The sequence below is a fragment of the Vipera ursinii genome (assembly GCF_947247035.1).
Source record: "Vipera ursinii genome assembly, chromosome: 2".
Classification (NCBI taxonomy): Eukaryota; Metazoa; Chordata; class Lepidosauria; order Squamata; family Viperidae; genus Vipera; species Vipera ursinii.
This window is the reverse complement of record NC_139513.1, coordinates 270,326,769-270,339,643: the sequence shown is the minus strand read 5'-3', so window position 1 is coordinate 270,339,643 and position 12,875 is coordinate 270,326,769. Positions and strand designations below refer to the sequence as shown.

General features: G+C 40.9%; 1 protein-coding gene across 1 annotated transcript; it reads right to left on the bottom strand.

The window, feature by feature from the left end:
* Nucleotides 1-5,290: 5,290 nt before the first annotated feature.
* ESM1 (endothelial cell specific molecule 1) lies at nucleotides 5,291-12,525 on the bottom strand. The gene is made up of 3 exons (XM_083356530.1): nucleotides 12,080-12,525; nucleotides 7,741-7,896; nucleotides 5,291-6,516 (listed from the first exon to the last, which is right to left on the bottom strand). The coding sequence occupies exons 1-3, from the start codon at nucleotides 12,378-12,380 to the stop codon at nucleotides 6,416-6,418; spliced, it is 558 nt and encodes a 185-aa protein (XP_083212656.1). The 5' UTR covers nucleotides 12,381-12,525; the 3' UTR covers nucleotides 5,291-6,415.
* Nucleotides 12,526-12,875: the final 350 nt, after the last annotated feature.

Genomic DNA, 12,875 nt, shown 5'->3' with positions numbered 1-12,875 from the left:
GAGACCAGTTGGGGTAGGTTTGCCCCGGGATCCCTTACTCGGTCCATGACAGACTAGATTCCTCAGCTGTAGTGAGAGGACGGTTGGGGTTTCTTTTCTTGAGTTCCACCTCAGGTGAGAGCTGAGCTGGACTAATGGACTGTGATACACCTACCGGACTTTATGTTTATCAACACCATCGATCCACCCATTACTAACCATTATTAACATCAGCCCTATGCGGACATTTGTCATTATTGTATGACTTCCTTACACTACTCTGGAGCCAACTTGTACGCCCTCAGGGGGGTTTCTCCCTCCTGGGTTCGACCTGCCGCCCTTTCCTGCACTCCCCTTAATGACGGGCCCAACTGTTGGGACCCCGAGAGGTGGTTGGGCTTAGATAGGGGCCTTGAGCAGAGACGTATTAAGAGGCCTCTGATCCACTTTTTAGCTGGTTATTTTAAAAGGTTAGGGAGGGTGAGGGGGGGAGGGTATTACTAACTGGCACTCAGTCTGGGCTGGTTTGGGGTCCCAGCGGGTCGGGGCTTGGGTTAGAGGTGGCTGGTTCTGGATGTGTTGGGGTGGGGCTTCAAATCCCCACGACGATAGGGAATGGCAGTAGGTGTGTGCACGGAGGGCCGTATCGACATCCGGGATCGCGCCCCCGCTGCTTGCGAGCGGTGACGCGCTCCGACCCTCTGGTTAGCACCCTTTTGCCTGGGGGTGAGGGTAATCAGGCCCTGAGCTCCAGCTGGTTTACCTTAATGCCAGATCCATTGCCAATAAGGCTCCCCTCGTTCATGACCTTATTGAGGAGGAACGCGCGGATGTGGCATGCATTATGGAAACCTGGTTGGGCTCGGAGGGAGGGATCCCTCTGATCGAGTTATGCCCCCCAGGTTTCCATGTGCTACACCAGCCACGGGCTCAGGGTAGGGGTAGCGGGGGGGCGGTGGTTATCAGGGAGACTTTAGGCCCGCGGGAGACCACCATTGTCCAGATTGGCAGGAGTGAGTCCCTCCTCCTGAGATGTGGTTCTCGGGTTCAGATAAGCTTGTTGCTTACATACCTGGTGCCCAGCTGTGTGGCAACAGCTCTGCCCGAGCTGCTCGACACCCTCTCAGGGTTGGCGGTGGAGTTCCCCAGGCTCATACTGCTGGGTGACTTCAACCTGCCTTCCCTGGGAGGGTGATTGGAGCTAGCCCGGGAGTTCATGGCTTCCATGACGGCCATGGACCTGACCCAGGTAATTCAAGGCCCGACTCATGTGGGGGGACACAGTCTCGACCTGGTGTTCCTGTCTGGACAGTGGTTGGATGATTTGGGAGGGAGTTTACTAGTTGTTACCCCCCTGTCATGGTCCGAACATCATCTCCTGCGGCTGGTCTTTCGTTATGCCACCCCCCGCTGCTAGGCGGCAGAACCAACTAGATGGTTCCACCCCAGGCACCTAATAGACCCTGAACGGTTCCAGATGGCACTTGGGTCTATACCCATCGCCCTCACTCACAGCCCAGTTGATGCCTTGGTGGATGCCTGGGAAAAGGCGGCCGCTGAGGCACTCAACTGTGTTGTACCCTTGCGACCTCTGACCTGGCACAGATCCCATTGGGCTCCATGGTTTTCTGCGGAGCTCCAGGAGATGAAGCGTCGGAGACGGGGTCTAGAGAGCGGTTGGAGGTCCAGCCATTCCGAATCTGACCGATTGCAATTAAGAACCTTTATAAGGTCTTATCTTGCTGCAATGAGGACGGCGAGAGCTAATTACTTCACCGCCCTCATCGCGTCCGCAGATAATCGCCCGGCCGCCCTGTTTAGAGTGACTCGCTCCCTTCTTAACCAGGAGGTGAGGGAGGATCCCTTACAGGGATGGGCCGAGGAGTTTAGTCATCATCTGATGGACAAAATTGCTCAGATCCAGGCCAGCTTGGACTCTGACTGGGCGGAGTCTGACGCGGAGGAATCGGACGGTCTTGAGCATGACATCTGGACTGAGTTCGATCCTGTTTCCCCTGATGATGTGGACAGGATCATGGGGAGGCTGAGCTCCACCACATGTTTGTTGGATCCGTGCCCCTCCTGGATGGTTTATGCGGCCTGGGAGGGGACACGAGGCTGGTTCCAGGCAGTAATAACTGCTTCTTTGAAGGAGGGTGTCTTCCCCACCGCCTTGAAGGAGGCGGTGGTGAGACCCCTCCTCAAAAAGCCTGCCCTGGACCCGGCTGTTTTAAATAACTATCGTCCAGTCTCCAACCTTCGCTTTCTTGAGAAGGTTGTTGAGAGTGTGGTGGCGCATCAGCTTCCTCTGTTCCTGGAGGAAACTGATTATCTGGACCTGTACCAATCGGGTTTCAGGCCCGGGCACAGCACGGAGACGGCATTGGTCGCACTGGTGAATGATCTCTGGCGGGCTCGGGACAGGGGTTGCTCCTCTGTCCTAGTCCTATTAGATCTCTCAGCGGCTTTCAATACCATCGACCATGGTATCCTACTGCGGCGTCTCAGGGGGCTGGGAGTGGGAGGCACTGTTTTACGGTGGTTCTCCTATCTCCTGGGCCGCTCGCAGTCGGTGTTGACGGGAGGGCAGAGATCCACCCTGAGGCCTCTAGTTTGCGGAGACCCTCAGGGGTCGGTTCTCTTGCCCCTCCTGTTCAACGTCTACATGAAACTGCTGGGCGAGGTCATTCATGGTTTCGGGGTGGGGTATCATCAGTACACTGATGATACCCAACTTTTTTTCTCCACCCCGAACCAACCCAGCGATGCCCTTGCTGTGATGTCCCGTTGCCTGGAGGCGGTCCAGGTCTGGATGGGGAGAAACAGGCTTTGTCTCAGTCCTGACAAGACTGAGTGGCTGTGCATATCGGCATCTTGGGTTAACCAAATTATTCCACCTTTAACGATGGGGGGGTTAGGTGTTACCCCCTGTTGATAGGGCTCGCAACTTGGGCGTCCTCCTGGATTCACGGCTCACTTTGGAAGACCATATAGGAGCCGTGACCAGGGGGGCTTTTGCCCAGGTTCACATGGTTCGCCAGTTGCGACCCTACCTGGACCGAGATGCCCTACGCACAGTCACTCATGCGCTCGTGACCTCCCGTTTAGACTACTGCAACGCTCTCTACATGGGGCTGCCCTTGAGGACCACTCGGAGGCTTCAACTGGTGCAGAATGCGGCTGCGTGAGTTGTGATGGGGGTTTCCTGATACTCCCATGTAACACCTCTACTCCACAAGCTGCATTGGCTTCTGGTTGCCCTCCGGGTGAGATTCAAGGTGCTGGTAATGACCTATAAAGCCCTGAATGGCTTGGGTCCGGGTTATTTGAGGGAACACCTGCTGCCGGCATCAAGTTCCCTTCGTCCAGTGCGCTCACACAGGGAGGGTCTTCTCAGGGTGCCACCGGTAAAAGATTGCCGGCGGATAACACCCAGGGAGAGGGCCTTCTCTGTGGGTGTGCCTGCCCTCTGGAACCAGCTGCCCGTGGAGCTTAGGACTGCCCCTGACCTTCGTTCATTCCGCCGGGACCTGAAGACCTGGCTCTTTGAGCTCTCCGGCCCAGGCTGAGAATTTTTAACTGGGTTTTTTATTTTTAGGGATAATTTAATCTTTTTAAATTGTTTTTTAACTTTTGTATTTTGTATTGGTTTGATTTTAAAATACCGTGTAAACCGCCCTGAGTCCTTCGGGAAAGGGCGGTATATAAATCTAATAAAATAAAATAAAAAATAAATAATTCTATGCATTAGTCTGCAAGTTTTAACATTTTTAGGCTTTTTAAAAAAATACTATTGTGCCTTCTTGCCTGATATAAAATTCTGGTTATCATGTTCAGTACCATGTACATGTACTATGTTTCAAGTTACAACAGAGTGAATAATATAAACCTCCAAATCTGATAAAGGTGGATGTAGAGAATATTTTGAACAGTGTGATCAAATATTTGTGATGCTTCACTAGCACAGATGGGCTTTCTATTTCCACACATTTATGTATAAGCACATCTCAAATGATTGAATGATTGTAAAATAAGAAATCTGTTCCATTGAAAGGCTGTGTCATGTATTACTTGTTATTGCTACCTCAATGTGAGTAGATCTTCCAAGGAATTCTTGACATGATTAATTAACATGCTGATGCCCCATTTTCCCACAGCCCAACTGGCTACCTATAAGCTCACACATTTCAGGTTCATATCAGACAAGGACTGAGTTCAGACAACACACTGTGCTATGGTTTGATTAACCATGATTGTTTTGATTAATCATAATTAGCTGGGCTAATATACTAAGCCATAGGTCATAATTGATCTAATGGACGAATCCCAAAGTAGAAAATAACTTCATAGAACCTGTAACTATACTTAGATGTTTACTTTTGTCCAATGTATATGTTTTGACCTGTACTGATTGCCTGTGATGTAAGATTGGAAAGGAGATTAAATGAGAGAAGGACAAAAAAATAAATGGAATTAAAAATAAAAATAAATAAATAAAAATATGCCCCTTCCCCCCCAAAAAATTAGGCCCACATGTATACAAAAGTACTTTTTCCAGTTTTAGAAACACTGGTTTTTCAATTGCAATGTTTTTCCAACAAATATTTATTTTTAAGGACATGTGCTAATAATAACATAGAATTGATAACAGTGTGCTTTTCAAAGTTCACCAAAGAAATATACGACAAGTTTAGGGACTACACTGATCATAGATTTGAAGGGGCTGGATTAAAGCTTATTGCTAGAATCAGGAAATAAATTATGTAAATCTAGGCTGTTGAGTCTGTGGAAGGACAAAAGAAAAAAATAAACAGATAATTTACAAGATCACAATACATGAAAGTGTGAATGGCTGCTGTTGTGAAAATAGTCCAGATCCACCCCACATTGTACAGAAGACACTCAAAAAGCCAGACGGTATTTGACTTTAAGGTTATGCCTTCTGGGCAGAGGACATGAGGACAAAAAGGAGAATATGTCCTCCTTTTTCTGGATGTCTGATAGCTCCATCTGAACTATATATTTGCCTTTGGTGCAAAAATATCAGAATGAAGGAGCAAGTTTGCATACCCAAGGTTAAACTGTATGTTGAATTAAATTAATTTAAATAAATTAAATTAAACCTGGACAGAACTCAGAATGTGAAAGCAATAGGTTTATCCATTTTATTAAGGATTAATTACATTAGAAGTAACAACTATAGAAATACAGTCTTATATTATAATAACAGTTAGTTACACAGTTTTGAAGGATTCCTCATATTTGGCAAAGCAAACAACGAAAGAGTTATACTTATGTAAATATTCACAACACTATTTAAATAAACTCTTTCATCCTGCCCACCAAACCATACAAGCAATTTTCTTCTTTTTATGCAACTCAGAATTCCTGAAGGAGCCTTAAATCTTATTAGCCTTCAAATGATCCATTAACTTAGAGAGCAAGTGTTTGCAATTCTGTAATGTTGATTGTATTGGCACTCTTATTGTGAGCTGCAATCTTCAGATACACAGTTCAGCTTTACAGTTCAAGCCAGCACAATTCAAGCCAGACTAAATTTGATTGATTGCAAAAGGGAACATGAATTTAACCCCAATAAATACATTATAAGACACAGAGCCTTCACAATTTAATTTTCATAAATAAGTTACCATAAGGAAGGCAATTGTTAAGACCATTCATGCTTAAAACGTTTACCATCTTCTTTGATTTCAACAGAAGAGAACTAATCTTTGAGGCTAATGGTGCTAAAGTAGTAGTAACTCAGAGATGAACAGGAGACCTATTGGTATCTGAGTCAAAAGAACTGAATGTGGGTAAAGTGAAAAGGTAACAGTTAAATGCTTCTTTAGTCTATGTTTTAGCTCTGAATAAGACTGTGGCCATAAAGTAAATTCTCTGAATGCTTAATAGAAAAGGATGTCCTACTGTATTCATTGGACTTGCTAGCAAATAATACGTATAGGAATCAGAATTAAGGCTGGTTCCATATTCAACAGTTATTACCTGTATTATTGTTACTCTGTTACGGGAATTAGGATTTCAGTCAACAGTACATATACTAATTTTTATTCCCCATACTATTTTTAGTTCTTTGCTGAATAAATATTTTATGCAGGACATATAGAATTGAGAATGTTAAAAAATATGTTTTTCAATATATATGTAAGCGCCAGCAATATGCAAGTTCCAACTATATTTTACATTCAAGGATTCATGATACATATAGTGTTCAGAAGATATTTCTAAAAATCATGTACACTGTACACAGTTTCTTACTGAAATTCAGTCTTTTCCCAAAGATACATAAACTGAGTCTTCTTTTAAAAAAATTACCACTTCCTCTGCAAGAGATCTACTGTTTTTAAAGTGGTTTGTTGAACATTCACTATTAGAAGAAAGCATGGGTTAGAAATCTAACCCACATCAGCTAATATCAGCGAGGGTTGAGCCATTTCATGATTGGAGAGTGAATGTCCTTTTCCTTCACAAAATCCTCTTCTACCGAATTACCATCACCAGATCCCATGTTATTCTCTGAAATTTTAAAAGAGAAAAAAACGGGGGATTAGTGTTTTTTTTTTAAATCCAGATACAGATTTTCAACTAACTTTTTGTCTGAATCAAGAACTTTAAATATCATGTCCATTCTCAATACAATGTGATGCTCTTTCATGCTGGCCACATGATGATGAGAGCGTCTCCCAGACAACAGTGACTCCCTAGGCCAGAGGTAGGCAACCTTGGCTCTTTTATGACTCGTGGACTTCAACTCCCAGAATTCCTGAGCCAGCAAGGTTGCCAACCCCTGCCTAGGCTGAGAATCAGAGATGAGTCAGCCTCAGCTGGGCAGGGAAACCCTTAAACCCTTTAGTGATCTGAATCATGGGAACTGAGCTGAATCATGGAATCTTATGCACTGAATCATGAGAATTTGATTTTACATTTGCTTATGTAATTTCAGGGGTAATGTTCAAGTAAGAGAGATGGGAATGTCAATATTTTTATAGAACAAATTTGTAATGATATAAATCTCCCAAGTTTTCCATGAATCAAAATATTAATATTCAAATGCGATGCTCAGTGCTTCAATAAAGTATTTAATTCAGATGATCAGACAATTTTAATTGATTATGTGCCATCAAGTCATTGCTGACTCTTAGAGTTTCTATCCGTATGGTTATCTTGGTAAAAAATATAGAACTGGTTTACTTAAGCCTGTATGTTTTGATGCCTTTGCCAGTTTAGTAAAGTAATAACTTGCCTCCATCATCTTCCTAAATCACTGTTGCCAATATAGCTTTAGCAGGGCAAATGGGAGGGCCTTAACATCTTGGGTGACCTTGCTGGGAAAATATATATTTTTGCCATACACTCCAGAATTTTTTGCTCATCCTCCTAGGAATATCCTGCTGTCACAACGAGGCAGCACAGCAGGAGTTGGGAGGTTGGGAATAATCAGGGAAGTAGTACTCGTTCTTTGATTACAACAGTATTACTAAAGCTCATGCCTCATGCCTATTAAGTTTCAACAGTCTTCTCTGTATGCATTTATTGAATTCTGAGCCAATAAATAATTACCAGGGTTGAAGCAAAGCATCATGGGATTGTTATCTACCAGGAGCTTTGCTAGGGTACATATAATACAATTGTGATGCACAGCTCAATTAATTCAATACAATTTGCAAATGAGAATACCCTTGGCATGGACAACTCTTCTAATGCTTTATACCCTTAAGAAATGTACGCAATTAGATTTACCTGTAGGTGGCAGTAATTTTCGTTGGTGGGGAGGTTTTGATGCAGCCAATTGGAAAAAAGAAAATTTTACACATTTCCCAGTTACTCTGTCACAAATGCCAGATGGACAGCTGCAGGTTCTTAGACAATCCAACCCATAAGTACCATAGGGACACTCTGCAAGTAAAATATTAGAAAAGAATACACACATTACTATGCTTTAAACTTTTATTACATTGCAGAATCGTTTTGTTCTACATCAGCACTTTGCAAGCCACCATGAGTCTAAAAGATTCAGCAGCATGCAAATCTGATAATTAAACAATTAAGTAGAATGTTATGAATGCAACTCTAAATATAGTCGCCTCTGCTCTCTTTGAATTTACTGAATAGGCATGTATATCATGGATTTAAATCACAGCGAATATAGCATTTCCTTTAAAAAATATGCAAAAGATCCACACTCACAAATATACACAATTTTTACAAACTAATCCATTATTTCACAATTATTTTTATTTTCTGTTTATTTAGTAAACCTCACTAGATTCAACAGTGCTCATTCTTGGATAGTATAAAATGTCACCTCTTCATTTAAGGCCTCTTTCTCTCAAAAGAATATTTTGTCAGAAATACTGAAGTGCAATTCCTGGAACTCCTAGGGACCAATCTTCCTAGGAATTATGAGAGTTGTGTTCCAACAGAAATGGGGAATAACAAATGAGGAACGCTTGTCTAAGGTCTTCATCATATAATAACTTGAACATTCATTATAGCAGTGTTCATATATTTATCTTCCTAAATTTCCAAGATTGCAAATAAATTATTTTTGTTCCTTGAAAATTTCTATGAATATGTTCTCTTCAACTCTATATTCTTTTTCCCATCCAAGAGGTTAATCCCAGATTTCAGCCTTTTAAAATATAAATTTGGGAGGAGTTGATAAAGTTGGCTAGGTATAAAAATTGCCCACATCAATCAGTACAAAGACTAGTGCTATTACCCACATTATTTCTCTATATTTTCTTTTCATTTGAAGTTTGTTTGAACAGAGTGATATTAGAACAATCCCACTGGACCTGGGACTGTATTAATATTGAAATAGCAGGAAAAAATAAATGAAGCTTGAGATAATAAACATATTCCTTGTTTTCATATGGCATGTTCATGTGTACATCCATATCATTTTCAAAAAAGATACATCCTTTCCTACAATGAGCTAGAAGGGATTGGATGTCATTTAATACAATTTTTACATGATGCCAAAATCTGTGGCTATAGCAATCTTTCCTCATCTCTGCTTAAGCCTCTGCTTAAAACCTCTACAAGGAAGTATCTGCCACCTTTGAAGACAGCTTTTTTTCATGTGTTTAAACAGTTGATACCACCAAGGGAGTTTCCATAATATTTAGCTAACACAAAAATAAGGGGCAATGCCTCTTTAACAATGCTTGTTACAGGGGCATCTGTGTCATGACACAAATAAAAAGGAGGAGAGGGTCATGGGTGCTATCTTGACATTTTCTCCCCATCCTCATGGGCCCAATGGATGCCTGTGCTATTCATTTAAATTTTTTAAGAGAAAAAGTGTTGCAATATTTACCAGAGCAACTTTTAATAAAAAAAAATCAGCTGAATGTAAATATGATTCAGACTGAGGGAGCTGGGAAGTCTCGATAAATTATTACTTATCTAATGCATTATTATGGTCTTGACAAACTAATTTAGCTAAATTTGAGTATGCTGCCTCTTGATTTTGGAATGTAAGAAAGACAGAACTTTCTGTTCCACTTCAGGTTCCAAAATATCTGTATTGTATAAGTATTACAAAAATGTGCATCATCCCCATTTAGTTGATTCTAGAGGTTTGATATGGCCTTCTAGAACTTCACCTTTTCTTCTAATAGATTAACATTACTGTAAGAGTGTGAGGGGTTTTTTTTCCCTCAAGGCTAGAGAGTATGCCTGAAAAGCAATGTTTAACCCTGGCCTTTCCTTCTTACCTACAGTGGTTATCTCCAATGCAAAAATATAGACAGCCACTGGATGGTAGCAATTGGTTTATTTTCTGGGTCTCTTTGCTCCCATCTGGTGGTCACATGGGTTTTTGCAGTTCTGACCTGACAGTCCTATTGTTACTACTAGCCATGGTTTTGTTGATTTTGTTCTAGTAAAATTAAATTATTCTACACTTTGCTCAATACTGTATCTTTAAAAAACAGTTATTTTGTTTTATTGTTATTCATGCTTGTTCCAAGCATATAAATGAAGGTTATGCAGTTACTGTCTCTCACTATTTTAACAGCCTTGTGAGATATTTAGGTTGATCGTCCAAAGCATTCTTCTTGAAGAGATTTGAATCAATATCTAAAATTGACATTTGAATCTAGATGGATCAAAACCTTTAATGACTGTAATATGTGTGGGCCTTTACCGTCATGCAAATTATTTAAATGAAATAATTCAGTTTAGTAGGAAAGTGTCAATTGCTTTAGGACACAGCAATACATGATATATTAACCAGCTTTTAGGTACTAATATAAGCAGGAAGGATATACTATCATCATCAACATTGGTATTATGAAGTTGTAAAAAAATATAGAAAACATGTTATACTTTAAAGCAGATTTATATGTCTATCTGTTTACAATGCAAGCTTACATCTTATATGACCAAAAATGATTGTTTGCATGACAGAAATCTTTTTTTTCTTTGTTCCTACTAGAAGAAGGATATGGAGAAACCTCCATATTTGCAAGAGCTAATAACCTATTTACAGGTTATGTATATAAATTAATTAATAGATTGAGCTGGATTTAGCAGTTTAGACAGGAGATAGAAAATTATATTCTGTCAGAGGAAAGTGGAGAGAGAAAGAATGTTCAGAATGTTTATTTTGGATTACAGAAGCATCTCATTCTCTTACTTCCTATTGGCAGTGTCCTGATAGTTACATAAATTGTTCTTAACAGTCTATAAAAACTCTGTAAAAACATTCAAATGACTATGATATATTTTAGAACCTTGCATCTGAAGGATCCTTATTATCTCCCCGCATATTTTAAAGGAGAAGGGGAGTATATCAACATTATTAATCCTCTAGTGGGAGTTTAAAATCTTCCTGGTAGCCTTGTTTATTTATTGAACAACAAGATGTGGGTTCAGAGGTTGCTGTTCAGTTAGATGCCTCTGAGATTTATTTTATCCATGTCCTTTTCCAGTTTTTATTTTGGATTCTGTGCCCGGTGGGCACCCGCCATGCTCTATCTTTATTTAGTTTGGTTTTGTAAGAAGGGGGTCCCCCCCCTCTCTTTTTCTGGTTAACAAGTTAAAATGCCCAGCAGTCCAAGGTGTTTCTTTGGTGAGATACCACAAATGCTTTGAACACTTTAAAAAAAGTGATCAAAGTGATTGATGATCAAACTAATTACTGAAGAAAATTATTCTCCAATAACTGTGTTTGGACTTTAATGTTGAAAGTCTGCAGATACTCACCTGGAAGTAAACTGCATTGAACAAAATAGTGTAGGACATACTCCAAATGAACATCAGAAAAAGTAAGAAAGGTGTGCAGAGTAGAGTTGTATTACTATTTGTAAATAAGTGATGTCACTGAAGTTATATATGGAATAAATTGAAACTATTTATTATGTCAGAATGTTTAGCTTATCTTCTCCTTTCTTAAAAACCACAAAAATCACTTCACTCATAGTATACCTCTGCAATAATATATTCCATAAAATTTCTGTTTTAATAGGACTGCATTTCTAACTGCAACAGCAAATATATTTTAAATTTGGATAGGGGATAAGGGAATACTATTAAGAACCTCAAAACCTCACATCCACTGTTTTGAAAATATTGTAAAAGGGAACTATTGGGATTGTTTGGTATACAATCACCATATCTATTCCTTCCTTCCAAAGTTTATATCCATGTTATAAAATGCAGGTGTTATTCTCTTGATGGCAGCACATATAACATTCATTATATATCTCTGGGAAATAATATTGGCCTAGGCACTTTTGAAATAATTTTATAAATTTCCCAGGCAATATTTGCATATTGTTTCCCCGTGGGTAATAGAGTGCCAGTAGAATTAGGATTAAATGCTCATTGTCTTGGCTACTTTAGGCAATTCTTTTCCAGTCAGCTAAGCAGAGAAATTATGAACCATTTTACAGCCGCTGGTAAAACGAAGATACCTGTTGCTAGGTATATGAATACCATCAATAACTACTTTTTCCTACTTCAGCATAGGATAAATAGGATAATTATATATATTGGAGCAATTTCCAAAAGCTATACATTGACCATTAATTATCATGATAGATAATGTTATCCAATGACCATTCTTTACCTTTGCAGATACCAAACTCATCTCCAAAATCATCTTCTTCCGAAAAAAATTGGCACTTCAGTCCGGGTCCACATTTGACACCATCCATTCCTGCAACTGTCCGGTAGCAAGTTTCTCCCAGAGCTGCAGCACACACCCTACAACAGCCACAGTCATCCAACACAGTCCGCTTACAATGCTGCGGGTTTTTACATTCACTGCTGTCACAGGATTCCGGACAATCTACTGCATACTTGGCGCTCCAGGTAGCTCTGACATGCATGGGTACCAGAAGAAGAGCGAGCACCAGAAAAGTGGTCATGGCTCCTGGTGTGATGAAAGACCAATTCCACTGTCCTCAATGACAGGTTGCAAAAGTTCAGTCAGATGTCTTCTGCTCAGGGATGCAGGAGTGAAGAACCACCCAGTGTGGAAGTTCTGAAGATCAGCTTACAAATTTTGGAGCTTTATACAGCCTCTTGCCCACAAGGCCTGCCGTCGTCAGTTTCCTCAATCTGTCCTCTTGCCAGCCTCCCTTGTTTTACTTTGCGAAATCCAGGATGAAGTTTGGATTAGCACACTGCTACCATCCAGGAATTGAAAAGGCTGAGCTGATGTAATCTGTTATGTTTAGTTGGCTTGTTTTCCAGTGAGGACTGAAATTCTCTCACATCCGTCTCCAATGCTCAAGGATGTCTGCCAGAAAAGTGCACAGGAGTAAAAGGGGGTGGGGAAAGAGCGAGTAGGTTACATACCTTCTCTCAGGACAAGTGTTGTTCTCGTATTGGCTCTGTATCTCTGCAAATCTTTACAGTTT